The sequence below is a fragment of the Opisthocomus hoazin genome, chromosome 32 (genome assembly GCF_030867145.1).
Source record: "Opisthocomus hoazin isolate bOpiHoa1 chromosome 32, bOpiHoa1.hap1, whole genome shotgun sequence".
In the NCBI taxonomy this organism is placed as follows: domain Eukaryota; kingdom Metazoa; phylum Chordata; class Aves; order Opisthocomiformes; family Opisthocomidae; genus Opisthocomus; species Opisthocomus hoazin.
Genome location: NC_134445.1, coordinates 2,205,751 through 2,233,005, shown reverse-complemented (window position 1 = coordinate 2,233,005; position 27,255 = coordinate 2,205,751). Strand labels below are relative to the sequence as shown.

Sequence of the window (27,255 nt, the reverse complement as noted above, 5' to 3'; positions counted from 1 at the left end):
AGGCAGTGCTACACATAGTAGCCCCCCGGACTGTGAAGTGTTCCTTGTGAAGCAACTCCCTGCTCCCAATAAAAAAATAATAATTAAAAAAAAATGTGGGGAGGAGTGTCACCAGAATCCTTGCTGTTCATTCCTGAGCACTTTGGCTTGTGACCTCTTGGGGAATTTGAAATTCCGCCACATTGGTTTCCCGTTTTGTATCCCAGCTAAGATGTGACATGGATGATCATCCCACCTCCCTCTCCTTTTTTGTCTGAGATCTGTCTGCGATGGTTTCACAGTGTAATTGTGCCCCAGAATGGGTGTTAGATTGTTCAGAGGGGTGAATTGGTGGCTATTCCTGGGAGCTGATTTACTGTCTTGTGGGTACTACCAGGCACCCTACTCAGTTCATCTGTGTAATCTGAATGATTGCTTGTAGGTATCTTCTTAACGTAGAGACTGATCAGCTCAGAAATGCATTAGCTTTTCTCCTGAGCACTTAAAGCTGAGCTCAACTGCTTTAGTTCTGCCTGTTCTTTGTATATTTTTGTGATACTTCAGCGTTTACAAAAGATATCTGGAAAAACCAGGTATATTTCTAGCCATATGTGCTGATAATGCAGCTAGGTGTTCCTAAGTAGTGGGAGTGGTAAGGGAATGAGCTTCACTGCAAGGAGCACTAGGCAAGCTTCTGGCAGAAGTGCCAAGCTTCCAACTTTCAAGGATGGGCTTTATTCTTCTTAGAGCTCAAGGATGCCACTATAATTGTGAATAGAAAGAAATCTTCAGATTATTATAGCTTCTGCTGCTTTTGTGGCCTCTCTTCATGCAAAGTGGTCCGTTAAAATCTGAACTGCTCTGCTGAAGGGGCTTCGGATGCGATGTGAGCTGGAAATGCAGAGCTGCTGTTAATCCTGCATGTGTTGCTCAGTAGGTGCAGATTATTGGCTGTCTTCATCTTTGGAGCAAAGGCAAAGCTTAGAAAGTGTAAGGAACCTAAAGGGTTGGGGAAGTGAAGTACTGGGAAGAAGACTTGATAAAGGGCAATAAGCTGCTTGGGGAGCTGGAAATATTGCCAAGCTTTGGTGCCTGTTTATCACTAAACAAAGGATAGGATGAAGAGTTATGTCCTAACAGTAGGGAAGGGGTGAGGGAAGAAGCTCTTTGGTATGGTGTTGTGGCTGCTTCTTCAAGACCTGTGGAACAGCAGCGCTGGCCTTACCTGCCAGCTGTGTTAAGGCAGCTGACTGGCGTTACGAAGAACGGATGCTGTAGGGAGTGCTTTGCAGGCCACAGATATCCCAGATCATTGGTGTGCACAGGAGCTGTTTTCCTCCGTCTGCATGGGAAGCAGTGGGAGTATGTTCTGGGTCCTGGTTTGCTTGCCAGAAAGCAGATGAACGCATGCCTGTTTGCAAATCAAAACAGTGCCCTTGCTAATTCTAAATCTCTGTCTCGGTGCTCCTTTACCTGCTGGCAGCATGCAGAGAAGTTCCACAAGTGGCTGGTCTCAGTTTGGTTTTCTGGCTCTGGTGCTTTCTGAGAATCTTGTCTCATCTCTTGCCTCAACCCGTTCTCCATCTCCCTTTGAGAACAGCGACCTGGTTCCCCATGGTTACTTCTGATACTTTATGCTCCATTCTTTATTTCTATCCTGTTTGCTACCTATAGCCTATTAGGGCTGGCTGATGTAACCTATGTGTCCTTCTCCTTGAATTTGTGCTGGAAATTCTTGATTAAACCGTGTAAGGTATACTTGCCATCATCTTCCTTCCTGATTAAATGGCAATTGAGTAGTTCACAGGTGATTTGCTGAAATCTTTTTTTTTTAATAGGTATTCTCTTAGGGTCTCATTTCTCCATCCACAGCTCTTTGGCTTTTCAATGAGCTGTTAAATGTATATTGGTAACGATTTGTTCCTGTTTGGGGTGCAAGGACAGATAGTATCCACGTAGAAAGCTTTGGAAACTTATTCTAGAGTGTGTGTATATTTACAGATATAAGGGTTTTTGTTTGTGTTGTTTTTTTTTTTTAATGGAACAAACTAGATGATGAGGAAAGACATTAGACTGATTTTCTTCCTGTCTGTCCACCAAGATGGCAAAGTGTGATGTTTGAGGGCAGCTTCACCAGATAGTAAACCATTACTCTAGCCTTGAAGGATTGCACAAGTGAAGATGGATCTCAACAGGTTGCTTGCAATGATGATGCTTTGCTGGAGACAACCACCTGCCTTTTGAGGAGCTGGATTAAGACTCTCAAAATCAACTCCTGCCAGTTGTTAAGGAGAAACATCACTTGGATATGGTCTGTTCTCATATCTCTTCCCCCTGCTCATGACTAGGGACTGATTTGGTACAGATGCCCTAGAGGTGAGCAGGATATTAAGGAGCCAACTGACCCCTTAGTTACCAGGCATTGCAGTTTTTGCTGGGTGGTTCCTAAGGGACAATTTGAGCTACCTGCATAGAATGGACAAGATAAAACCTGGAGTGATTTAACAATATCAGATAGTGGTTCATAGCATTGTCCTCCTCTTTGGCTGAGTCTTAGTAGCTTTGTTTGCTTAGACCTTCCTAGGATCAAAACTGAGAAGTTATATTTTGCGGTGTAGCTGTGTTGCTCTCCATTCAGAGACTTACAGTGCTAGTTGGTCAAGTGCTGCTTTGAGCTGTAGCCGTCTGACCTGTGAGGGTCGAGTCTAGCCTGGTAGTCCATTCAGCAGAGTGGAATTAAAGGAACTCGTTAGTTCTCGCTGATTTCTTCTTGGGTATCCTTCTTGTTAGTTGCTGTTTTGGGTCAGCATCTGCCATCTTCTAAGGTGCTTGTCATTGGGCTAGAAGAAGCAGGTTCTTCTAAAGCTAGCTGTCCAGCTTGCCAGAACATAATGCATCTTACAGCAGACGCTGGCCTCGTACATCCTGTGAGTTGCAGCATTAGAATTTGTTAGACACCTGTGGATCATCTCTTGCTGAGAAGCTGGAGGAGGCTCGTTTGTTTGTGTACCACTCATGCGGTTGTGCTTTTTGGGGTCCCAGACACTGCGCTTGCACAAAATTAGCTCTGCTTTTCTGGTGCCGGTGTTACCTGGGGCTTTCCTCAGCAGTTGGCTGTGTGGTGTTGCAGAACTGTGTTCTGTGCTGACAGTTGAAGTTAATCCCTTATTGGGACAAATACAGTATTTCATTTTCTGTCTAAACAGTTGCTCCAGGTTCGCTACAGACTCACTGCTAGGTGAATATTTTAGGATTGGTTATACTGGGCTTAAGTTTTTGAGTTTTCCTTGTGGCTGAGAGCAGCACCGGGGTGTTTTGACTGCACTGCTCTGTGTCCCATCTAACTAGAAATGTCACGTAGCTGGTTTAAACAGCATGGTTCTGCATGTTTTTTTGGCTGGTATGACAAGTGTGAGCTAAACCCAGCAAACAAGGTTTAGAGTGGCTCACTGTGTATGTCCAAAGCTGCACTGACTTGACTAATACCAGGTGTTATGTTATCCCTTGAGTTGAGTTACAGCTTTGCGTGTCTTGTTCTAGTTAAGTAAAAGCTAAGGCCTGGGAGTAAGATAGCGCCTTAAGATGGATGTGTAAGGAAGCAAGTCCCAGAGAACGTACCAAATTATATGCAGCCACTCTGTACCTGGCTGGGAAACTGTTGCACAAGGACCTGGGATTCTGCTACTGTCTGGAGTAGTTAGTGTTGGGAGAAAGGGTAGCAGCGTTGCTGAGTAGCACAGAGATTGCAGAAATGTTTGTTGTTCTTGCCTGTCCTTGTTGTAGTTGTCACAGATTGTCTGTAGCAGGGTTTAAAAGGGGTTGGAGGGAATGGAGAGGCCCAATCAGATGAATTAAAGGGGAAGGAAACTGTTATACTGATGGCAATGAATTGGCTGCGAGAGACGCAGACCCTCTTGTTCAGTGCTGGGCTCCAGGTCAGAGCAGTGGAGAATGTCCGTGTCAAATCCCTTCTCCCAGCTGTTCTGCAGTACCTCTTGTTCTGCCAGTGACACCGTATCCTCTTGTCAGAGTGCGGACGCGTCAAGTTCCCCTTGTAGTAGTGGTGCTATTTCTGTTGCTAAATTTAAGATTGTGTCAGTGCTACTATTCTAAAACCCATTTTTCAGGGGGAAAGTGTAGAAATCACCCATTTAAGAAAATAATGATAATTAAACCCAAAACCCATCTGTAGGACTGGTCCCAGGCTTAGCTTCATTTCAGTGTTTGAATTATTTTGGAATCGCAGAATGGTCTGGGCTAGAAGGGACCTTTTTAAAGATTACCTTGTCCACCCCTCTGCCATGGGCAGGGACATCTTCCATTAAATCGGGTTGTTCAAGGCCCCGTCCAGCCTGACTTTGAACACTTTCAGGCACGGGGCGTCTGCAGCATCTCTGGGCAACCTGTTCCAGTGTCTTGCCACCCTCATCATAAAAAAATTTCTTACATCCACTATAAATGTGCTCTCTTTGAGTTTAAAACCCTTGTTCTGTCGCGACAGGCCATGGTAAAAAATTTTTCTCCATCTTGCTTACAAGCCCCCTGTAATTATTGAAAGGCTGCAAGAAGGTCTTCCCAGAGCCTTCTCTTCAGCTCTGGCAGCTCCAGCTCTCTCAGCCTTTCTTCAGGTGTTGTCTTCATCTCCACCACTCTACCCTTCAGTTATTTGTAAATGCAATGGATGAACCAAAGCTTCCTTAGATTACAGTGGAGTCTAGATTTTGCCCACTGTCTTCTAGAGTTCCAATCTATCTATTTTAACTTTTATTTCTTGTCTTCCTTCGTATCATGGATACTGATGGGTGAAGAAAAGAATTAGAGTATTGGAGAAATGTTAACTATAAGTAATTTTGTCATTGCATAGTTCCTGCGTAGAATCAGTTGGAGGAACAGAGAATGCTTACATGCCAAAATGGGCAGAGTTGTATGAAAAGGGTGAAGAATGCATGCAGGTAGTCCCAGCACCGATGTTTGCGCGTGTGTGTGTGCATGTATGCAGTGTACTTCATCTCATTATGTTGTTTACTATTAAACTTAGGTAGGTCAGTACTCATTTTAAGAACTTGATTTTTTTTTTTTAATTTATTTTTAAGGAGGAGGTGGCTGACAAAGAGGCTATAGAGAAGGATACGTATCAGAACTTTCAGAACAGGTTTTGGAGCTGCCTTCCCCCCCCACCTAAATCACTACAAGTACAGCAGGTTTTGGTGTCGCTCAGCAAGCTGCTGTTTTCGGAGTAATTCAAAGCAGGAAGGCCGGTGTAATGGTGCAGCGAGAGGCAGGACTTGCATCTTGGCCCCTGAGTACTGAAGACTTTTCAATGGGCTGTTATTTGGCTAAAGATAAGCTCTTAGGAAAATGATCTTGCCAGTGTTCTGTGCCTCTGGTACTTCCTCTGCGTGCCTGTGCCAAATTGTGTTTCTTGCCTTAAATTCTTCACAAACTACTTTTGTGGCCTGATGCAAAGGCCCCAGCATAGACTGAAACCCGCATCAAAATGACTGGATGCCTGTTGACATTGTGATGAACCGCTCACCATGACTGCAGGGTCAGAAAACTTGTATCTTGTTCTTAAGCCCCTAAGGCAAATAAAAGGCAGAAGACGTTTGTCTCTCTCTGCTTGTTGACATATCCCTGGCAGGGAAGTGTGATGTTGGGAGGAAATAAGCCATGTGGGCCAAGTGAATTTAACGTTTACCTTGTCTGAATCTTTTTTGTTATGTATTTTGGAAGTGCCTACAGCTGTGGCTGTAGGTGGTAGTGTATTTCAAAGACTTGGAGAGGTCAGAGAAATGAGGGGCAATGCTGATTAATGCTTCTGGGTCTGTGGCAAGTGAAGATGGCACTTGGTGCTATATTTGCGTCTCACTAACTGGGGCTAAAGCATCAGCCTTGAACAGGTAGAATAGTTTTGTTTTTGAGTGCGGTTTTCAGCTTATGTCAATACCAGTTTCTTCTAATAATAACACATTGTCTTTCTCCTAGTTTCTTTCATCTACGGATCTCAGTTCCTTAGGAACAGCAGTTGCCCTGGGAATCCATGAGGTGTAAGCAATGCTTTCGTACCGTTAAGGAGCTTGTGGCATGGCATGGGAGTGACTGGGCTTGAAAGGTGCCCCGAGCCCTGACCTGCAGTCACCACCTCTGCCTCAATGAACTGTTATCAAGGTCATCTCTTCCTGGTGTTAGATGTGATTGAAAGGCTGACTTTGCCTCTCTAGTGGCTTCTTTTTTTACGTGACCATTGCTGGTTTTTAAAGTGCAGATTTCTGGAATTTAATGCTAGCTGTTTGGAATGATTAGATTATTTTGTTGCTGTAAGTTTGTGGTTTGTTGCAGAGGTGCTGAAAGCCCTGGATATCTAGGTGCTTCGTGCTTGGATGCAGTTTGTTTTGATGGACTTCACAGATGGATGCAATATCTCAGCACCTCCAGCTGGTATTGACATGGTCTCCTCACTCCTGCTATAGAACATTGCTCTGGAGAATGCTTGGTGATGGAAAGAAGCTTAAAGCTGATATAATTTGTGGGGTACCTTCCTCTTTGCAATGGAATACAAAAAGAGAGTTGGTGACCAGGTGGACTCTGTTTCCAGCAAGCAGCCAGGTTTGTGTCAATGCATTCATCTTTAATTCTAGCTGACCCTTCCCAGCACTTTAGGTAAGGTGAAAAGGGTGTTTGCAATGTGTTTCTTTTTTTTTTTTTTCTTAGTGCCTAAAGTTGGTTCTTTGGCTTATCTGTGGGATGATTTGACTGTGAATTAGAGGTAATTAGTGCCGTCTATTAACTTCCTCTAGCAAGAAGTTTTGCTTTGTATCTGTGTCCATTAAGATGCCCCAGCTCTGAACCCCAAGCGTGATGACTCTATGGAAAAGCAGCGAAGAGGCTTACGGTCACCCCTGTGTTCAGCAGTCATTAGGCACTGAAAATACATTTGAATTGCTTAATGTGAGAAAGTGCTGGCAAAAGAGATGCTGCTGCTCACCCGGCGTTATGGAACCATGCTAGGTAGTGTCCCAAACACTGTTGCTTTCCCCACCCACTCTGGCACCATTGCAGAGACCTGGCCAAGTGCCTGAAGAGTCTTGTGATTTGGTTCACTAATGCCTAGATCCGTCGATCTAGTGTATATCCTGTTTATTTTTTCTTTCTGGATAGCTGCTTTAGGATCACTCAGAAGTTAGCTGCCTGGCAACGTGAAAGTGCAGATAGCTAAATGAACTGCATGCTTTTCAGCTGCTTCCAGAAGTGTAGCCCAAGTAGAAACACATCTCTGGAAACTTTAGTGAGAGTCAAGGCAAATACTATCCAGTCTCCCCAAGCAATAGAGAGAGGTAGCCTCTGACAAGCTCATGTCTGCTGCCCAGCTGGCTTTATTAAATCCCAAGTTCAACACAAAAGCAGAACAATGTATGTGTCTGTTCTCAATGCAAGCTTCCGAGCAGCTTGGTTTCACAAGAGAGGTCGAATGGATGGCTCCATGTAATGTCTTCCTTCTGAATCATGTCACAAGAACTTTACAGCTTGGACCTTCCTGCCTTCCCATCCCTGTCTGTGAGTAGGTGTGAAGCTGTGCTGCTGAGAGACCTCTGGGCAATCCCGGTGGCCTTCTGAACACATGAGATTGGCTGTCAGTGTGTGTTTTGATTTTAGCACTTTAACTTTCTGCCCTTTTTTGTCAGCTTATTGATTTGATTATTATTGTCTCTTTATAAAATGGAGGAATATTGCTAGTTGGAAAGGACATGGGAGTCTGTATCCTAGGCTTTGTTCAGTGTGTGGCCATGACATTTTGGCAGTATGAACAACGTGTGCAACAAAATGTTTCTACTCTAGGAGAAATTGCCTTGGGAGTAGGGGAGGGAAGCTTTGAGATCATGCAAAGAAAGGGGAAATGTAAGCAGAGGATGCCTAGTTGTGAGTCAGACGGCGTGTATGTCTGTTAATGGAAACCAAAATTTTCTGTTAATGGGTAACATCATCAAAAGCATCCCAAACCCAGTTTCAGTTGATGCTGAATTTGAGTTTGGCACCTTGGCCTCACTTGGAAACAGAGACCTCGGAGATCCTCCGGCAGGTAGCAGGTGTCTGACTCTGAATCTTCTTGAAAACTTTTGGGGAGTTCCACTGGCTGCCCTTGTCAATCACTGAGTGCTGGAAGGCTGTTGTTAATTTGGCCTAAATGTGAATGCTTTTGGAAAACTATAACCGAAATGACTACCCACGGTGAGCACGTGCACAGACCCTGTCACTGCTCTAGATGTTACAGGATTATGCCCATCACTTCATACATCTTCTCACGTATATTCATTTGGAGAAATGTAATGCCGGGAAGTACAGGCAGAACATGGAACAGCAGTGGACAAAATAAGCTGGAGGAGGGACATAGATCATAGAATCATAGAATAGTTTGGGTTGGAAGGGACCTTGAAATGTCAGCTAGTCTGATTCCCCTGTAATGAGCAGGGACCTCTTCAACCAGGTCAGGTTGCTCAGAGCCCCGTCCAACCTGACCTTGAATGTTTCCGTGGATGGAGCATCTGCCACCTCTCTGGGCAGCCTGTTCCAGTGTTTCACCACCCTCATTGTAAAAGATTTCTTCGTCGTCTCTAATCTAAATCTCCTCTCTTTTAGTTTCAAACCATTATCCCTTGTCCTATCAGAACAGGCCCTGCTAAAAAGCCTGTCCCCATCTTTCTTATAATTCCCCCTTTGAGTACTGGAATGCTGCTATATGGTCTCCCCAGAGCCTTCTCTTCTCCCCAACTCCCTCAGCTTTTCCACAGGAGAGGTGTTCCAGCCCTTGGATCATTTTTGTGGCCTCCTCTGGCCCAGCTCCAACAGGTCCATGTCTTTCCTGTGCTGAGGATTCCAGAGCTGGACGCAGAAAAAGGTTGAGGGTGGCTGAATGAAGGAGTCCTTCTGGAGGCCAGCACAGAAAGTGTCTCTGAGAAACGTGGTTTTTTCAGTGATACGACAGCATGTGTACGGGAGCAAACAGTACAATCTGTAAGAAAGCCCCGTGTTTCTTGTGGCTGTTGGGCAGGAGGTGAACTGCAGGGATTGTATACCTTAAAGTTTTTGCTGGAAGTGTGATTAATCCATTCACACAATGGAGCATTTTAATAAAACCATGCAGAGATTTCTCTCTCTCTTCCCCCCCCCCCCCCCTTGTTGGTTTTTTTAAGAGATGGAGGTGATGTTTGAAAGGATAGTGGGATGTAGTTGAGGACCAGAGTAAGTTTCCCTCCTGCTTCAAATAAGTCACACTCTCCTCCATCTTTTTTTGAACCTGCTTTGTATTTCTGAGTCCTAGTAAACCCAGCTGGGAAACAACATGACCTACTTCCCAGGTTGAAGCAAAGGTGAGGTGTGCTTCTGCAGAGACGTTTCAGTGTCTGAGTCTGGGCAGCAGCAAGAGGAAGGGCTGCTGATTCCTTGCCTGTCTGTCAGTGCTGGGATTCCCCTGCGTGTGTGTTGTCAATGGAGCGCATGCAGATTTATGATTTTGTATAAAGCCCAGTTTCATTATGTATTGGGAGCACAAGCTGTCTTTGTGTACTGCAGGCTGAGTCACTGCTGCCTCCCAGTGAATTTCAGTGAGGATTATTGAGTGTGGGCAGATGCAGCCTACTCTTTGTAGCAGCTCGCTTGTGTTTTTTTAATGAAGTTTTAACGTTTTTATATTGCTTTGACATCCTTTTCTTTGAGAAACTAATGTCTTCTGAGCTGAATTTAGACACAAGAGCCACTTTATTACAGGTGTTTGCTGTATCTCAGAAGCTGACCTCTTTGGGGAGGTTTTAGGCATGCTGTCTATTAGGAAATAGGATCCTGTCCTGCCTGCTTCCCCATGTCCAAACCAAAATGAATGGGTGCTTTGAGGCTAATCCTTCTGTTGTGATTTGACCTTGGGAGGGGAAGGGGATAGCATGGACAGAAAAGAGAAGAGGATCCAGAACATGGGGACAGTGCAAAGAGGTGCTTGTGTTCAGCTTCCACAGCTGGGTGCAGTTGCTGCTTTCTCCCTGTAAAATGACAGCAGCCCAGAACCAGCGTGGCTGCCCTTCCCCACGTCTCCCCAGATCAGTTTCGAATGAGGCTGGGACTGAGATTTTTTGGCTTCATTTAAACAGGGACATGGAGTTTACAGAAGCCGTCTACCTCGTTGACGCTGGCTGGGTGTATGTGAAACCCTCTGTGAGTGCATTTCAGACGTGGTCTTGCCAGCGCATAGCTCCCCAAAACTGGGAAAGTGGTACCAGTAAAAATCTCAGCTTTCCCACGTGATGTGTCTGTGGGATTTTAGCATCCTAAGCAGTGTAACTGCAGTACTGGTACAGTGAAAGCGATTCTGCCCTCTTGCCTGATGCTGGGTTTGTATTCGTACAAATGGGCTTCATCTGATGCAGCTCTTGCTTGTGGGAACAAGCTACTTAGATAATGAAACCTCTGGCCTATAACTGACTCTGTGCTGAGGGTGGTACCAACAAAATTATATGAATAAATTAACTGTTCAGTGAGCAGCAGAACTGGTGAGCCTGGTTTCTTAAAGATCAATGAATGTCTTGTGGATGGATTCTGTGCGAAGGGTGGATCTCACGGTTCTGTCTTGCCACAAGTGGGAGCATTAGTAGGTTCTCTTTATCTGGTTGTTATCGGAAGGCTTTTTTTTGAGGTTTTTTAACTGTTCTGTCAGAGTACCCTCGCAGGCGCTGCTGTGTTGCAGTGTTAGTTGGTCAAGTAAGAGATGCACACAAATTAGGTCAGGACAATTGTATAAGCCTTGATTATTTTCTTAGCTTTTTAAGTTTTATTCTCCCCACCCAAGTATCCTGATAACAGCATGTCCGCAGCTGATCGAGGCAACCTTGGCTAAGGAGTCTTTGATGCAGGCGTATCATATGCCTGGGGTTAAAAATTTCCCAGAACTGAATCTGTAGTGCTGCCATGCCCTCTGCCTTGGTAAACCACAGTCTGTTTCTTTAGCTTACTCGCTATACTTTTAGGTTTGTATCCAATGGACTAATTAAGTGCAGAGTGATTTTTGGCATCTTTGTACCAACTTGTTCAAGAATAGCATGATTAGGTATTGCAGAGAGAAACCCTTGAGCAATACTGGTGGCTAAAAGTAATCCAGGAAAATTCTCCATTGGGGGTGTAGGAGGAGGGCTGGGAGGAGAAGTTGCTACCTGCTGTGACCTCGAACAACCAATACCCTAATCAAGGGCTGAGGCATAAATGGCTTTGTAAGGTCTGAAAGCCCATTGTACATGGTATTAACTTCAGGTGCCCATTATGAGCTTCTCAATATTTGAATGTACAAAGCTTTGAAATTAGAAATTCTGAGGCTGTTGGGAGATTTATTCTTCTCATAACTGCAATTCTGATAATGTATATAAAATTACTAGGTTCCAAGACAGTGGTTGGACTACTTTCTTTACGTCTTCCTTTAGTACTTTAAAGTAATATTATGTGTTTTCCAGAAATAGCAGCTGGCTGTAAGACAGCATCACCCACTCCGTGGATAACTCATGGCCGCTCGGTGCCAGGCGCGCAAGTTCTGTTTGCTCAGTGTCCAGTAACACACTGACACCAGCCAGTGTGTGACCCCTGCCTGGGGTAACATGTAAATTGTTTTTACAAATACATTAATAACAAAAAGAGAGCCAAGGAGAATCTCCATCCTTTATTGTATACGCAGGGAACATAGCCACCAATGATGAGGAAAAGGCTGAGGAACTTACTGACCTCTTTGCCTCAGTCTTTAATAGTTAGACTAGTTATTCCCAGGGTATTCAGCCCCCTGAGCTGGAAGACAGGGATGGAGAGCAAAACAAACCCCCCGTAATCCAGGAGGAAGCAGTTGATGACCTGCTATGCCACCTGGACACTCCCAAGTCTATTTGCCCAGGTGGGATCCACCTGAGAGTACCCAGGGAGCTGGTGGAGGAGCTGGCCAGGCCACTCTCCATCATTTATCAGCAGTCCTGGTTAACAGGGGCGGTCCCAGATGACTGGAGGCTTGCCAATGTGACACCCCTCTACAGGAAGGAGGATCCCGGGAACTACAGGCCTGTCAGCCTGCCCTTGGTACCAGGGAAGGTTGTGGAGCGGTTCATCTTGAGTGCGCTCACCAGGCATGTGCAGGACAACCAGGGGATCAGGCCCAGCCTGCCTGGGTTCATGAAAGGCAGGTCCTGCTTGACCAACCTGGTCTCCTTTTATGACCAGCTGACCTGCCTAGGGGATGAGGGAAAGGCTGTGGATGTTATCTGCCTGGACTTTAGTAAGGCCTTTGATAGTGTCTCCCACAGCATTCTCCTGGAGAAGCAGGTGGCTCGTGGCTTCGACAGGTGTACTCTTTGCTGGGTAAAAAAGTGGCTGGATGGCTGAACCCAGAGAGTTGTGGTGAGCGGAGTTAAATCCAGTTGGCAGCCAGTCACAAGCAGTGTTCCCCGAGGCTCAGTTTTGGGGCCAGTCTTGTTTAATATCTCTATGATCTGGATGAGGGGATTGAGTGCTTCCTCAGTGAGTTTGCAGATGACACCAAATTAGGCAGGAATGTTGATCTGCTCGAGGGTAGAAAGGCTCTGCAGAGGGTTCTCGACAGGCTGGATCAATGGTCCGAGGTCAATTGTATGAGGTTAAATAAGGCCAAGTGCTGGGTCCTGCCCTTGGGTCACAACAACCCCATGCAACGCTCCAGGCTTGGGGAAGAGTGGCTGGAAAGCTGCCCGGCAGAAGAGGACCTGGGGTGTTGGTCGACAGCTGCCTGAACCTGAGCCAGCAGTGTGCCCAGGTGGCCAAGCAGGCCAGCGGCGTCCTGGCTTGGATCAGGAATGGTGTGGCCAGCAGGAGCAGGGAAATGATCGTGCCCCTGTACTCGCACTGGTGAGGCTGCACCTCGAGTGCTGTGCTCAGTTTTGGGCCCCTTAGTACAAGAAGGACACTGAGTTGCTGGAGAGTGTCCAGAGAAGGGCAACGAAGCTGATGAAGGGTCCGGAGAGCAAGTTTTATGAGGAGTGGCTGAGGGAACTGGGATTGTTTAGTCTGGAGAAGAGGAGGCTGAGGGGAGACCTCATGGCTCTCTACAACTACCTGAAGGGAGGTTGTGGTGAGGTGAATTTTGGTCTCTTGACACAAGTAACTAGTGATAAGACAAGAGGAAATGGCCTCAGGTTGTGTCAGGGGAGGTTTAGCTTGGATGTTAGGAAGAATTTCTTTACTGAAAGAGTGGTCAAGCATTGGAACAGGCTGCCCAGGGAAGTGGTGGAGTCACCATGCCTGGAGGTGTTCAAAAAATGTGGCACTTGAGGACATGGTTTAGCAGGCATGGTGGTGTTGGGTTGACGGTTGGAGTTGACAATCTTAGACATCTTTTCCAACCTTAATGATTCTATTCTATTATAAATAGCACCATGAAAGCCTCAACTTTGAGGCAAGGCAGGGAAAATCCTAAAATTAGACCTAATATGGCAGTTGTGGGTTTGCTTTCTAAATGCAGGTGTATGTTCTGCAGTGACGCTGGCTCTTCCTGGCTGCCGGCAGCTGAAGTAGGCAGGAGGCTTTGCAAGATGCCCCGTGCTCCTTCTGCCTCTCAGCTCTCTCAGGTGCGGGCCTCCTCATGGAGAACCTGATTGATTGAAGCATGGGCTTGTCAGCTGTAGCTCAAGTTTGTGTTTCTTCTTTGTCTCCCTGCAGAGCTTCTTTTCAGCATCTTCTGAGCAACAGTTCACACTTCAGGTGAAATGCAACCGTGTAGTTAAAACTATGTTGGTAATTGAGTAAGGTAACAGGGACCACATGAAAACGCAGGAAGGCAACATACTCAGTTTTAGGCAAGATTTTCATTAAAATTGCCCTTCAGAGAAGGAGATGGATGTTGCCTTGCAGTGCTCCAGTGATTAAGGTCGAGTTACACAGTTTTGTTCACCTTCACTTAAATTTAGGACAAAATACATCCTGGGAGATCTTTGCTGAAACCAAAGAAGCCACTTGTTTATGATCTCCTCTGTAAGACTGAGATTCCTTACAAGCAGGCATCAGGTCTGTCTGTCGAACTTCCTCTTAGTGGCCTTTTACTACTTTTATTGCTTTTATTCCCTCACGTCTTCAATATTTTCTGTATTTGAGGGAAAACAAGAATATTTATGGGAAGCTGCTTCTGTGTACAGATTTATTAGGTTTTGAATTGACTGTACATGATAGTATTTTATTTTTCCTTGTAAAAAATTTACTCTGTATATTCTTATTAGCGGCAGTTTCCTGTCTTACAAGTACTTGTGAAACAGTTATTCTTCACAAGAAAGCAAGGAGAGATTGGTGTCTTTCTGGTGTTATTTTTTGAAACTGTGAGGAGGGGAAAAAAAGCATCCATCTGTTGAAGTATTTTTCACAGGTTCTGCAAAACCTGGGAAGACCATCCTTTCCTTTAGAGCCGCCCAGTGGCAAACTGGGATAAAGGGCCTGTACCTGTGACCAAGGCTGCTTTGTAATGAACAGTAAATGTGAAATGTGGCAGGCTCTGCAGCTTGAAAGGGGAGCTCTTGGATCTGGTAATGGCCTTTCTGACCTTACTGACATCACTTCTGCCATGTCCTAATTCCCACCACGAAAATACAGGTGACACCTGTATTACGGACTTGTTCAGTTGAATATTTTGGGTTAGCAAGAAGTTTGTTTGTTAGTTTTTACCTTGCAGTTATTAATACAGGAAGGGCAATGGAATCCAGAGAGAACAGTTTTCTGACCAGTTTGTGCTTGTTGCCTAACTGGGGGTGGTGGTGGTGATGTTTGTATAGTATATTTACATATTTCTCTATATTACGTATATTTTGTGGGATATAAATGTTGGGACAGTTGGCCAGCAACTGATGTTGCTGATGATGAGTGGAAGTGTCTGAATTTAAAGGAGCTGGATTTAGAAGAGAACAGCTGAATAGAGATAAAGGCTCTAACTTTGCCATTAGAAACAGTTGGTTCTTGTTTCACCTTCACCCCCCAGTGGAAAACAGATAGCCCAAGTAAGTTCTCAAAGCTCAACTTCCATTATTTGAGCTTTGTGTGTGCTCCCCGTGCGAGCAGGACACGCAGGTAATGGACTGTACGTGACCCTGGACACGGGCAGCTGATGCCCGCACTGCTGCAGAGCTGCTTCCGCACTGGCAGGGAGGGGGGGCAGGTCCGCACTGCCTGAGCGCGCTCCCACCCATGTACCTCCTGCAAGCTCTTCAGCACGAAGCTGTGTGTCTTCTTGGGGGTGTATGCCTTGCTGCAGGGCTCTGATACAGACGGGAGAGCCCTGGCTGCCGTTGTCATGTTAATAATAATTATTGTGGGTCCCCAGTTTAAAGGGTAAGCAAATAAACATCTGCTGAGATCAATATGTAGAGCTAGGTTACTGCAGCATCCGCGAGCTGCCCAGTGTGTTGACAGACATGCCTTAGCTCGTGCTACCTCTCTCTGCTTCTCTCTCCTTCCCCTCCGTTCCTCTGCCGTCGGCGCATGTTCTATTTTTAAACCGTGCTGCGCTCTGTATTGCGGCATTTCTCTTCCTGAATTATTTATCGGTGTTTGGAACTGAATGGAGTGTGCTACGTTTTTTCCACTGCTCATTACTGCCCACGTGTCTGTCTTGAGCCACTGACGGATTTGGTTCGTGTCAAATCGCACTGGCCTCGGCTCGGGGAGGGGCTGGAGGGCGCGGAGGGTCTTGGTCGCAGCCTGTGCCAGTGCAGGATCGTTCAGCTCCGTGTGTGTTTGATGCTCTCCGCGCTGGGGCAGACAGGGACGGGATGGTTGCCATGATAACACATCCTCAGCTGAGCCGGATTTGAATGGAAGGTCCCTTTTTAAAGAAGAATATAAAAATTCTTTGTCACTGCCTGGAGACTGGCTTCAGCCTAGGAAGAAGGTGCAGAGAAGACAGTGTCAGAGACTGTGGGCATGGCTGAGGCTGACTCAAAGCTCCTTAGTGTGTGTGAGGGGGTGGGTGTTTAATTTTTACTTAACAGAAAATGGTAATTTCTTTTGAATTTAAAACCCTTTTCTGTTGCTCCCTGCCGTGTCCAGTGCATGCACCCTGATCCATCAGGGGTGGCAGCACAGCCTTTGGAAGGAGCAGACGGGCAAGATGCTTCATCTCTGAGAGGTTTTTCCGGCTACTCACTAAACTTGCCCCTTCCCCTTTCTTCCTTGAGTGTCTCTCAGCCTTTATATTTTTCTCCTGCCATCCCTTTCTTTTTTTCCCCTCTTCTTCTGACTCTCCTGTAGTCTTTTGCATTTGTTTTGCCCCTCTGCACTGCTGGATTTTAACTACTCTGCATCCCTGCTGCTTCTGGACTTTCTTCCTAGCGGAGCTGGGGAGACCGCTGCCCTTGCAGTCAGACGGGAGGAGGGAAGGGTCTGGCTGGAGCAGAGCTGCCCTCTTGCTTTGCTGCTGGGGGTGGTGCCAGGGAGAGCAGAGGCAGCAGCCCTGCCTGCCTGCCTCCTGTTGCAGAGTCAGTCCAGAGCCGTCTGCAGCGAGAAAAGCAGCTCGGTGCCATGTTCAGCTCCCACACTGGGAATGTCTTGCTGGCCTGGAGCAAGTATGTACTTTCCTGTGTGCTGACTCATTAGGGATGTGAGGTTTACTGTGCCTTGATGTCCTTGGCAGAAAGTGAGGGGAGGGCTGAAGGAGGGCAGGATTTAGAGGGCGAGGTGGTCGCAGTAACAGGTGAGCAAGGGACAGGGCAGTCAGTGCACGTTTTTAAATGCTGAAGTGCAGTAGATGCAGCTTGCGATGAGCACTGGCTTTGAGCAGCCGACCAGTGTGATGTTCTGCAGCGTGCTGTCAAAATGCAGCTATGGTTACTGTGAAGCTAAATGCTTTAGCCCAATGAAACCCAGATCTAGGATCTAGGGCAGTGTGCTTTTTTTTTTTTCCTGCTAGGCTCCGAAGTGAAGCATGAATTCTGCCTTACGATCTAATTTCCAAATTCTCTCTTAGGCCAGGGAAGCTTCTTCAAGGATTCTTGTATCATTTCTCTTAGTTTCGGGAGCCCCACCTCTGTCTTCACATTGGTTTTAGGTCCTGGGTATGTCAGACTAGCAGGTGCCTTTATTTTGTGTGTGGTCATGCAGCACTTGGAGTGACATGGATTCCCAGCAGCAGGATAAGCTGAGGCCAGAAGGGGCTGATCTTGCTTCTTTGGGCATAAGCCAAGTTTGTCTTTCTCTTGGTAGTAGAAGCCACTGAGACAGAGTTATTGATGGCCTGGGTTTCTCTGGCCTTCTCAGAATGTCATCCTCCTCACAACTCCGACGTGTGACTTTTGAGAGTGGAGTCTCCCCTGTGCAGGTACTTTTGTCCCCCCTTCAGTCTGCCCTTTGTGCCTTTATTGTGGCCTCTTCTGAGGAGACCTGGGGCCTGGTAAGAAAAACATGCTGGTTGTAGGACTGAAGTGGGGAGATCTTTCGGCTGGTCATAGTCTCAGTGAGGAATCCTGACTGTTCTCCCTCTGTTCCATTTGTGTGCCCGATGGAAAAGGACGAGTGAGACCAGGACATCCTTCCATCAGCCCCAGCTCTGGGGATTCTGCTGGTCTTCAGCTTTCAGCTTTTCCATGGGTGCCTGTTCTGGGTATTCATGAAGCAGTTTTCACAGGACATGGTAGAGTGGGTAGCTCCCAGCAGCAATGTGCTGCAGTTCTCATCTTCCCAACTTCCTGACTTTGAACACAAAGAAGTATTTCTGCTGCGTACACTCCTGCAAATCAAAACAAGCCTGTGGCCTGGAGGACTTGGAAGGATCTTTGACTTGCTATGTGTGGTGGTTGTTATAGTATCTGCCTAAGAGCGTTCGCTGTCCAAGCTGATCCCTTGGCTGCTCAGGTGCTTGGTGTATTTCTGGCAGCACCCTGAAGTTGAGTCACATCGGGCAGCCAGGTCTCCATACCTCTCCTGCAGTCTGCATGCTCTTCATGTCCTTGGAAGTACATGCTGTCTGGCAAGTGTGTTTCTACCTTTAACCTTCACTTTAGTAATTAATGACAGCTTGCAGCTTGGTGCTGGATGCAATGAGCAAGGCCAGGTCCAGCCCAAAGAGCAGCCCACGATGCAGTTCTCTAGCTGCTTGAGGATTGCTTTCGCTCCTTCGTACTCGTGGTGCTGTGGTGGCTGAGGCTGGCAGAACTGGGAGCGCTGGTGTTTGACATGCCTGCAATGAGGAGGCTGTCACAGGCCCTTTTGTTGGAGTGGTTTTTCTGCATTTCTAAGGGGAGAAGGAGTTTTCTGGTCTGGGTGCATAAGGCGTTTAATTCCACTGGCAGGGCTCCCTTTCCGGGCACTGTCGGTGCCCTATGCAGGCAGCCCAGTACCTGTCTGTCGCATGGGGGAGCCCAGTCCTGGGCTGGGGGGGGGGGTTTGCACCAGTGCCATCCTGCCAGTTTGGTGTCACAAGTCTTGACTTCCCCCCCTGCTTTCTGATGGCATTATGTCCACTAGCTAATTGACATGTCTTACCTCTGCAGAAGCTGGGCTGGCAAGTTAGAGCCCAGGCTCATTTGATACCTGGCTGCCAGGGAGGGAGGGAGCATACTCGTTGCTTTTTTTCCTTTGTTTGCTCTGCAATATTACTGTTAGGCATCAGCAGCTTCCCTGCAAGCTGGGAGCACAGACAATACCTAGTACTGCTGCGCCTTTTCTATGCCGTGCTTTCACTGACCTGGTTGCATTGTGTGCATACACACGCGTGCATGTGCACACGCACACGTGTGATACCCAAACAAATGGCGCTCGGGTGGGAAAGGCAGGAGCCCTCTCTGCAGGGCTTTGTCAGGCTGCTGGTGGGGCTGACCCACCCCTCCGCCTCCTCCCACCCGGGATTTACTGTCTCCCTGTCCAAGGAGAAGGATGCAGCTTAGGAAATCCTCTCACACACACGTGCTTCGTGAAGATGAAATGCTGCCGGTTTATAGTGATAATGGGCAATTTTTTTTTGAAAGAGCTGGACACGCCTGCAGGAGCGGCATCTGTGCTGTCTCGGACAGGTGCTTGTGTCCTAGGGCTGGAAGGCTTTCTTGCTCAGAAATCTGTCCTTCCTGAGCCGTCTGCCAGGTGTCTAAGTGCTAGAGATCAGGTTTGCAGGCTTAGGTTATGAAGGAGTTTCTTTTCTTTTCTGCTTTAATGTCGATGTGAAAAACTGACAGTAGGGTTTTAACAGAGGGTCCTAAGCTGATTATATGTTCTTGGTTCCTTAACATGCTCTGCCAGCTGGGCGTCTTTGCAAACAGGAAGGCCTAGCAGAAGGGAGGAACAGCGTCTGAAGTTCCCTCCTTGTGTAGTAGGAATCTTGCCACTGCCAGGCTCCAGAGTAGAAGGTGCCAGCAACTGTCCTTAATGATCCTGAGTTGAAATGCAGCAGACCACCGCTGCTCCTTAGCAAAAGAAAGCTCCATTAGTTTCACTGGGCTTTGTGGAGATTTTGAGGCTCTGCCTATGTGGAGCAAAGATCGCTGGCCTGGGCGAGGCATGCTGGAGCCCTGCTCCTGGACCTGGACTCTTCTGTCGCTTTCTGTTGCTGCTTCATTTGTAAAGTAGCTGCCAGAGCTTCTTCAGGGCTCAGAACTCCATGTTTGAAACTCCAGGGGCCTACCTGGGTACTGTGTGACAGGAATAAACAAACCCACAATAGAGGAGTTAAAAAGAGGGGAAACCCCTGATGCAGAGTTGTTAATCTGCTCATTCTGACTCTTGCAGCTTTGCTGGATTCAGCTGCCACTCTCAGCTCATGCTTTGTCGGCGCGACACCGGTGTCCAGAGTGACTTCCTGCTGAGCAGTCCACAGAGCCTTGGCAGATGCAGTCACTTGCTGCTGCTCAGGGCTTGCTGTGTCATAGCTGAGCCCATGAGCTCAGCTGAAGGCCATCATCCCACAAGCTTGCAGTGCTCAGTCAGTGGTGACTTTCTCAAAGAGCTTGGGAGATCGTGGTTCAGCTTCCTTGGGCAGGCACCCTAATTTTCACAGTTCTTTGCAGAGCTGGGAGGAAAGAGCTCAAAGTGGCCAGAAATAGGAGGCATAAAAGGAACTTGAATACTTTGGATCTGTCTTCCTTGTACCTTCTGCTGCGGAAATCTCCTGTAACATCCATGAAGCCTTTTGCATTCAGCCTATGTGGGGGTCGATTAATTGTGGCCCTCCGCTTGAAAACACTGGTAGAGCATTACAAGTGAATTTGTCTTATTGCCCCGTCTGTCTTGTCCCTCTGTCGTTGCTTTCTCTCTGGTTCTCTAGCCATCGGACCCCCTCTTCAAATGTCAATGTTGCTGCCGGCAGAACCAAGGAGCTGTTACTGCAGCCAGAACACAGCAGTTTCAGCAGGAGGAGAACGACAGCTGGCCAGGAGCACTCACCTGCTTTCTGCGTGGGCATGACAGGCTTGATTCGGAAGGCTTTGGAGCAGGTTAAGACAAAAGTTCATGCATACATTTAAACTTAAGTCCTTTGTAGAGCAGCGCTGCTTTACCAGCTTGAACCTCAGTTTGTCATGGAGCTGAAATGTATCAGGTTTCTGTTGTCTGTCTTCTGACTTCTTCGGAGATATATTGGACTGTTTCTTTGGCTGTAGCAGGAGATCGTTTAGAAGAAACTGTATTAACTTAGCAAAAGTGGTAAAGCAAGTCCCGAAGAAGAGTTTTTACCAGCACAGCACTGTGCTGTTTGCAGTGGATGCTGTCAGTTAAAGTTGTGCATCTCAACCTTTTTGCAACTGTCTTGCTTCAGCCTCTCCATCTCCTTGACCCCAAGGCTGAATCTGCCTTCTCATCTTCATCTCCTTTCTCTTCAAAGCTTTTGTCTTTAGACCAGCCGCTGAGCGAGCTGATCATGTTTGAAGTCAGCACGGGCCGCGCAAGAGTGCACTCTCCTTGGCTCTGGCTGCGCCTTGCCTGCGATGGGCTCCTGCCCAGCAGGAACCACTGGCGCAGAAGAGCAATGACACCTACCTGCTGTTGACCAGTGTTTAGAGCTGCAGTCAGAGGATCTCTGTAATCCAACAAGAAGCAACTTCTGAGCCTAGTGATGGACAGGATGTCCTTGTGATCCATCACAGAGTCTGCCTGTGCACAATGCTCAGCAAGGCTGCCTTGTGCTCTTGGGAGTAAGCTTGAGTATATGGAGAGGAGACTTGGTCGCAGCCTGTGCACCTGTGGAGTCACCAGGTCTGGGATGGAAAACCCCTTTCTGGGGAAAATTCAAGAGAATGAGTGGTTTAAAACCTCTCTGGGGCCATTTGTGTTCCTTGTTTCCCATCTCTGTTGGTATTTAATCACTAATAAATGAACAAGAATTGGAGTGATACCATTAACAAACTGACCCCTTGGAAACATTATGGCAACACTGATAGCAGTGAGGTAAGGCTGCCTGTAACCTACCTCGGCACGTGTAGGGCGTTCTGCAAAGTGTAGTCCAGGTACTTGAGTTGTTCTGGAAGATGCTGATGTGTACTCTGGTATCTCTGCTTTGCTCCTGCACTTACATTTGTGTTGCTCCAGTGCCTGGCAGGCGAAGGATGCTGTGTCTTTAAAGCCTTCTCCGGGCTGTGCGGAGGCAGTTCCACTGAAGTATTTGAATGAGAGCAGGAGGGGGGTGTGCATGTGGCTATTGGCAGAGCTCTGTATGACATCCCTCTGAACAGCTGGGCTCTGCTTTGCTTCAGAGCAATTAGCTTGCTGTAGCAGCAGCAAAGATCGCTAGCATTTTATTCAGGGTTGAAAGCTGGCGGGGGCTTCTAAGAAGCAATATTATCTTGGCAAAATTCCTCTTGAACTGGTTGTGGCAATGAAGTCTCCGCTGAAACTGGGAAACAGATGACCTGCTGAGAGTGAAAAGCCAAGACGGTGAGTTTATTTTTAGAATAAGTCTGCAATTATTCTGGGCTTGAGATAGATTGACCAGAGACTTCTCTTTTCCTCTCCCCATACCCCCACATGCAAAATACAGTATAGGTATAAATACAAGCGAGTGTTTAGGGAAGGCGACCTGACATCAGTCGTCTCTGGTAAGTAAATGATAGGATTTCTGCTGCTTGATGGGGTTAATTTAAAATGGTGCTGTACTAAAACACGTATGTGGCTGTGTGATCCCATTTAAGACTCGAGAGTATGAGATAAGCTTTCTCTTTCCTCTTCTTGTGATGCTGGGGATGCACCGGCAGGAGACCGGGGAATCCCCGGTAAGCGTGCTGTGCTCTGCCGTGTCATTCAGGAGTTCCCTGTGACGGTCTGTTGGGCTGTCCTGGTGTCTTAGCTTGGTGTTCATGCAGCTTGCTCCCGGGTACTTTCTGTTCATTTTGCAAAGACAAGATACTCCCTGCTCTTCTACTGAGTTACGCTTTAAAGGATTTACTTGTTTGGAGCTGGCTAGTTGATAAGAAATGTTGGCTAGTTAATCGGCTGTGCTATATGACATTTTCAGGTTAACTTACGCAATTTGGTGTTCAGTAGGACTATGTTCACATGTATATTAACCCCATTTTAAAATTAATTTGAACCTATCACTGAATTGGGTTTGCTTTTAGGGAATCAGGAGTTTGGATTGCCTTTATCTCCTTCTTATGCATGTTCTTTTTCCAGTCTTGCTTAAAAAGCGAGATACTGGAGATGAAGCTCCCTTCATTTGATGTTTAGAGCTAGAAGCTAGTTTTCTTGGGATTGAGTTATTAGCCAGTTACTGTACTGCAGGATCTTTGTTCAGGTGTGTTAGACCTGCTTCCTTCCCCTTGGTGTCTTTAAAATGCTTATTTAAACTGGAAGCATCACCTGTGGCTCGAGGATCTGCAAACAGTAGCAACACCTACTGCAAAGAATGGTGAGCGCTTCAGTGGGTAAAGGCTGAGTTCATCTTGCTGAAGGCTGTGGGAAAGTGGGAAGGGGAACACTTCATCCACTCTTCAGACTCCCCCTTCACTGGCAAGGTCAACTTTTGCAGCTGGCAGCCAAAAGATGAAGTTGATTTTTTTTCTTTTAGTCATCACTCCCCTCTTTGTTCAGTGATCAAATCAATATCTGGATCCCACCTGGAAAATAGCCACAATATCTTGTGTTTACTGTGTGCCCCTTGGCTAAGTGTGTCCGGTGGCTCCGTGTCCTCTGCCAGCATGGTGAGAAGCAGGAGTATTGGCCTTGAAAACAGAAAGGGGGATATAGATAGCAGCCCTACTTTTTGCCTTCCTCCTAAGGAGGTTTGCTGGGAGCTGGAATGCTTTGGGTCTGATTAGTAAAGTTTGAAGATGTGCTTTGCCAGCACGGGTCAGCTCAGGAATGGTAAGCTGGGCTGGGAAATACCTTGCTCTCTCAGCCACATGTTTGTGCTTATGCTTCTGACGGGTGCAGGCACAGCACAAGAGAGGTGCCAGCAAGAGGACAAGAGCTTTCTGATGTCACGCATTTTTCCTGAACCTGGTTGCCACCTCCATATCTGCAGGTGTCTCCCACCTGAAGTGGTATTTCATTATGGATGGGTTCAGGTGAAAGGAGTTCTGCTTGGGGTTCTCTGAAAGAACTAGACATGCGTGATAATTCCTTGCTAGTTTTTCAGGAAACCCCAGTGGTGGACAGCCCTCATTGATAGTTGCTGGGAAACTGCTTTGACGTCACGGGAGCGGTTCCCTCGTTTGCAGATGAATACAGGAATAGCTCGTGATGGGGAAAGGAAAACCAGTGTGAGATCGAGAAGGGAACTCTACGATGGGGAGATTCTCATCTCAGGTTTGTCTCTTCTTTCTCCCGCTGTGCTGTCTAGGGACCCTCAGAGGAACTGTCCACAAAAATTTACAGCGCTGTTTGGACCGAATGTAAGCCCTTCCTTCTCAAGAACTGTTTATATTGATGGCTTCTGTGATCCTTCCACTTTTTAACTATTGGCTGTTTTTTGTGTTTTTTTCTTTCTCCCCCAGATTTTGTAAACAGAGGGTGAGAGGGTTCTTGCTTGGCTTCACTGCAGCTCCCAAAATAAAAGAGAAAGAACAACAGCATCACTGTTTCGTTTTGGTTTGTTTGTGTTTAATATCAAACAAATAATATCCCCTTAGACTAATAGAGGGGAGAGCAGAAGGACTGAAGATGGCTGCTATTGCTGTGAGCTTCAAGCTAAGAGAACTTTTAAGCCCAAGACTGTTTAAACCCAATTTCTTCAGTACCGTTTGAACTCTTTCTTTGCAAACCCTCCTGTGGTGTCTGTGCAGTAGGTTCCTTTCTCCCAGTGTTGTCCTATCTGTCCAACCTGTCAGCTTCTGGGAGGCATGTAGAGCTGTGGGCATCTAATAACTATCAGGAATTCTCTGCATCTCCTTTTCCATGCATGCAAAATAGGTTTAAGCAAAGCTTACCCGTCCAGTTCAAAGTGCTTAAGAAATTTTTGTACCCAGAAGTGCTGTAGAGCAACGAAGAATGTACTGGGTTGCTGGTTGAGTCTGGTGTTTCCAGCTAGGGCACCAGAGGACTTGAAATGCAGGTAAACTGCCTTGCAGAGAGCTGGTGTCAAGGTGCCTCGATGGTGAGACGGACGAGGCACCGCTGTCGGTGTTGAGAAGGCACTGCAAACAGAACTTCATTCTCCTTTTCTTGTCAGGTTACTTGGAACGTAAAAGCTATTCCAGTGCATGGTGCCATAACAGTCAATAACGGATGCATTATTTTAAACTGATTTCTAAAGATTTGTCATGGTTGCTTACTTGCATCTTCATGTGGTACCTCCCTCCACACACCATTTTCTCCTCTCAGTGCATATGGAAAGGAACCATACATCAAAAGCCAAGCAGTAAGCCTAGCTGGGGTGGGAAGGAGGCTTTCAGTGTGATCTGGGGATCTTTACAACCTCTGGCTTTGGTGCTGAACTGAATTATCTTCCCCAGGAGATCTCCGGCACGCCTGAGTCCAATGATTGCCTTCTTTGTGTCAGCTGTTTGCAGCAGGAATGAGATGGGAGCTCTGATGTTGCGTAGCGTGTAGGCTGCTTTTGGAGTGAAAGGAAGGACCTGGATGTGCAGGCAATCAAGCTGGATTCTCTGAACACGTTGGTCAGTTCTACACTGAAGTTTCCTGTCAGGCATATGGCAACTCTTCCTGCTGCTGCTGCACCCAGTCAGCAGTTTTCATGTGTAGGGAAAAAACCCAGCTTACTCTTCCTTGCCATTTTGCTGTTTTCCTTTGGTTGTGAGCCCCTGAGTCCCTCGGCTGACTCCGCGATGGCGACTGACTGGGTGGTGCAGTGGGCGTTGCCACCTTTGTATTCCTGGCAAATGAACAGAATCTGTGTTACTTCACTGATGTGTCACTTCTCCCCTCCGTGTTGGCTCACGTGGCAAAGGTGTTTCTGAGCATTACGCCTAGGGGTGGCAGGACATGCTGGGTATGCTGGGATACATTCTAAACAGTAGCAGGGAATCCTTCCTTTGTTTAGTACTTTCTCCTATTCTGAAGGATCAGGGCTGTGTTATGAATGGAAGTTATATCCTTTGCTACTGAAATTCAGCCATCTCTGATATGAAAGCTAGCAATTAAAGCTGCACAGAAGGAACAGTGTGGCCTTTGGGGCAAGAAGCAAAAACTTGTCTTGAGAGGGAGCATCTGGAGTTCGGAGGGTGAAAGAAATCAATTGTTCTACTTTGAATTTTTCTATCCTGAGACAAACACAAAGGGTTCTACCGTGAGGTTTTCCTTCCCCAAGAGGCTGGATCTCAACACAACAGGCACCAGATCAGAAACTGCAGAATCCCCTGCAGAGCACGTGGAGGCATTGGGTAGGTGGCTGGACACATTCGTGTTTCAGACATGGATCAACAGCATCTTCTGTTTCCTTCCCTTGCAGGGAAGAATGAAGACCTCTTCCACTCCTAGAAGGACTTCTGCCTTCCCCATGATGCTCAGAGCACTGCGTTGCTTACCTTACAAGATCCGATGAAGTTTCTGTCTTAGTCCCAGATGTTGCTCTTGCCATCCTGTATGAGGGCCTTGTTCTCATGTTGATGATGAAAAGCAACCATGACTCGAGTTAAAGTGGTGTTTTCCTGATTGTCTGGTGTGGTGGAACCCTCCTCCTGCTTGGAGCTTGTCTGTGTGGCAGGCAATTACCTCTGCTGTATGCTCCCTTCACAACAGCAGCTCTGCCTTGTGTTTTCATTTAAGTGGTGCTTTTTTGATTTATGTTCTGCTGAAATACTCATTTTCAGTGGAAACTACTCCATTGTGTCTGGGTAAGATATGTTGTTTTAGTAGCAACTCTCAGACTGCAGTAAAGTAGATGTTTACCCATCCCCAGGATGATGGGGTCCCAAAGGCTTTGGCAAGGGAGGCCCTGCTGCATTCTTATTGCTTCTGTACCTGCACAGGGACTGTGGTGCTGCCTGTTATTTTGATGAACTAAGATGTCCAGATAGAGCAGGTAGTTCACAAAGGTAAGGGAAGTGACCCTGCCCTGGGAAGGTGGCAGGCTGCTCCTGAGAATGCCACTTGTCGAAGATGCAATGAGTCTGCAGCGTTGGTGCGTCCTTCCTGAGGCAGTGCTGGAAAGGTCCCAGTGCTACGGTGTGTGTCCTGCCTGCTGCCTTCCAAGGAGCCAGTCAGCTGTGACAGCAGCATCCTGGACAGAAACCCGGAGTTACATCCAGGTGGAAAGGGCAGACTATTAAAGTTTGGCTTTTAGAAGTCCACAGGCAAAGTATGTTGTATCTCTTTGATTCTCTTTCCTCAGATGCCGATGCACTTTTATTGTTCTGGCATATTTGATTCCTGTGTATCACATGGGTATGATTTTGGCAGTCCTGACACCAGTTGTGTCACACTCTTGGAGTACAGTAATAGCAAGTTGACACCTATCCTGATTTTAGTGCTCACATTGACTGAGGGAGGTAACAAAACAACTGATTACTTTTTTTCCCCCCTAAAATTATCTTGTGGTTTGAGATGTTCTACATAATGAGACCCATACAGGTACCACATAACTGAGAACTACTTCCATGGTGATAATTCAGATGTTTCCCATATCGTACCTACTGGCTCTTGTGCCATTTAACAGGGCTGACTGCACCTGTACTAGTGAACAGCCTTTTAAAAGGTATTTGAAATAAAGAAGAGCTCTAGGATTACCTGTCTTCTCCAGGCTCCAGTTGCTACATTCAGCCAGAGATGCAGAGGCGAACCATGGCCACCACAGCAAGGCTGTTGCAGACCCTGGCCACTTCCTAGGGGTTATGGTTGGTGGAAGAGGCCTGGTAGCCCTGAGCTTAAGCCCCTCAA

At 46.9% G+C, this 27,255-nt stretch overlaps 1 protein-coding gene across 14 annotated transcripts in view; it reads left to right on the top strand.

Moving 5' to 3' along the window:
* Positions 1–27,255, top strand: part of R3HDM2 (R3H domain containing 2) — a 62,683-nt gene that overhangs the window by 2,036 nt on the left and 33,392 nt on the right. For 11 of the 14 annotated variants that reach the window (XM_075445813.1, XM_075445819.1, XM_075445817.1 and 8 more), the window contains exons 1-2: positions 21,610–21,858; positions 23,762–23,813. The exons of 2 other annotated variants lie outside the window; for them this stretch is intronic. In XM_075445813.1, the coding sequence (XP_075301928.1) occupies positions 23,812–23,813 (2 nt within the window). In that variant the 5' untranslated portion in view covers positions 21,610–21,858; positions 23,762–23,811. Of the gene's footprint in view, positions 1–21,609; positions 21,859–23,761; positions 23,814–27,255 lie in introns of those variants that run through there. One more of the 14 variants, XM_075445808.1, reaches the window with a different exon arrangement.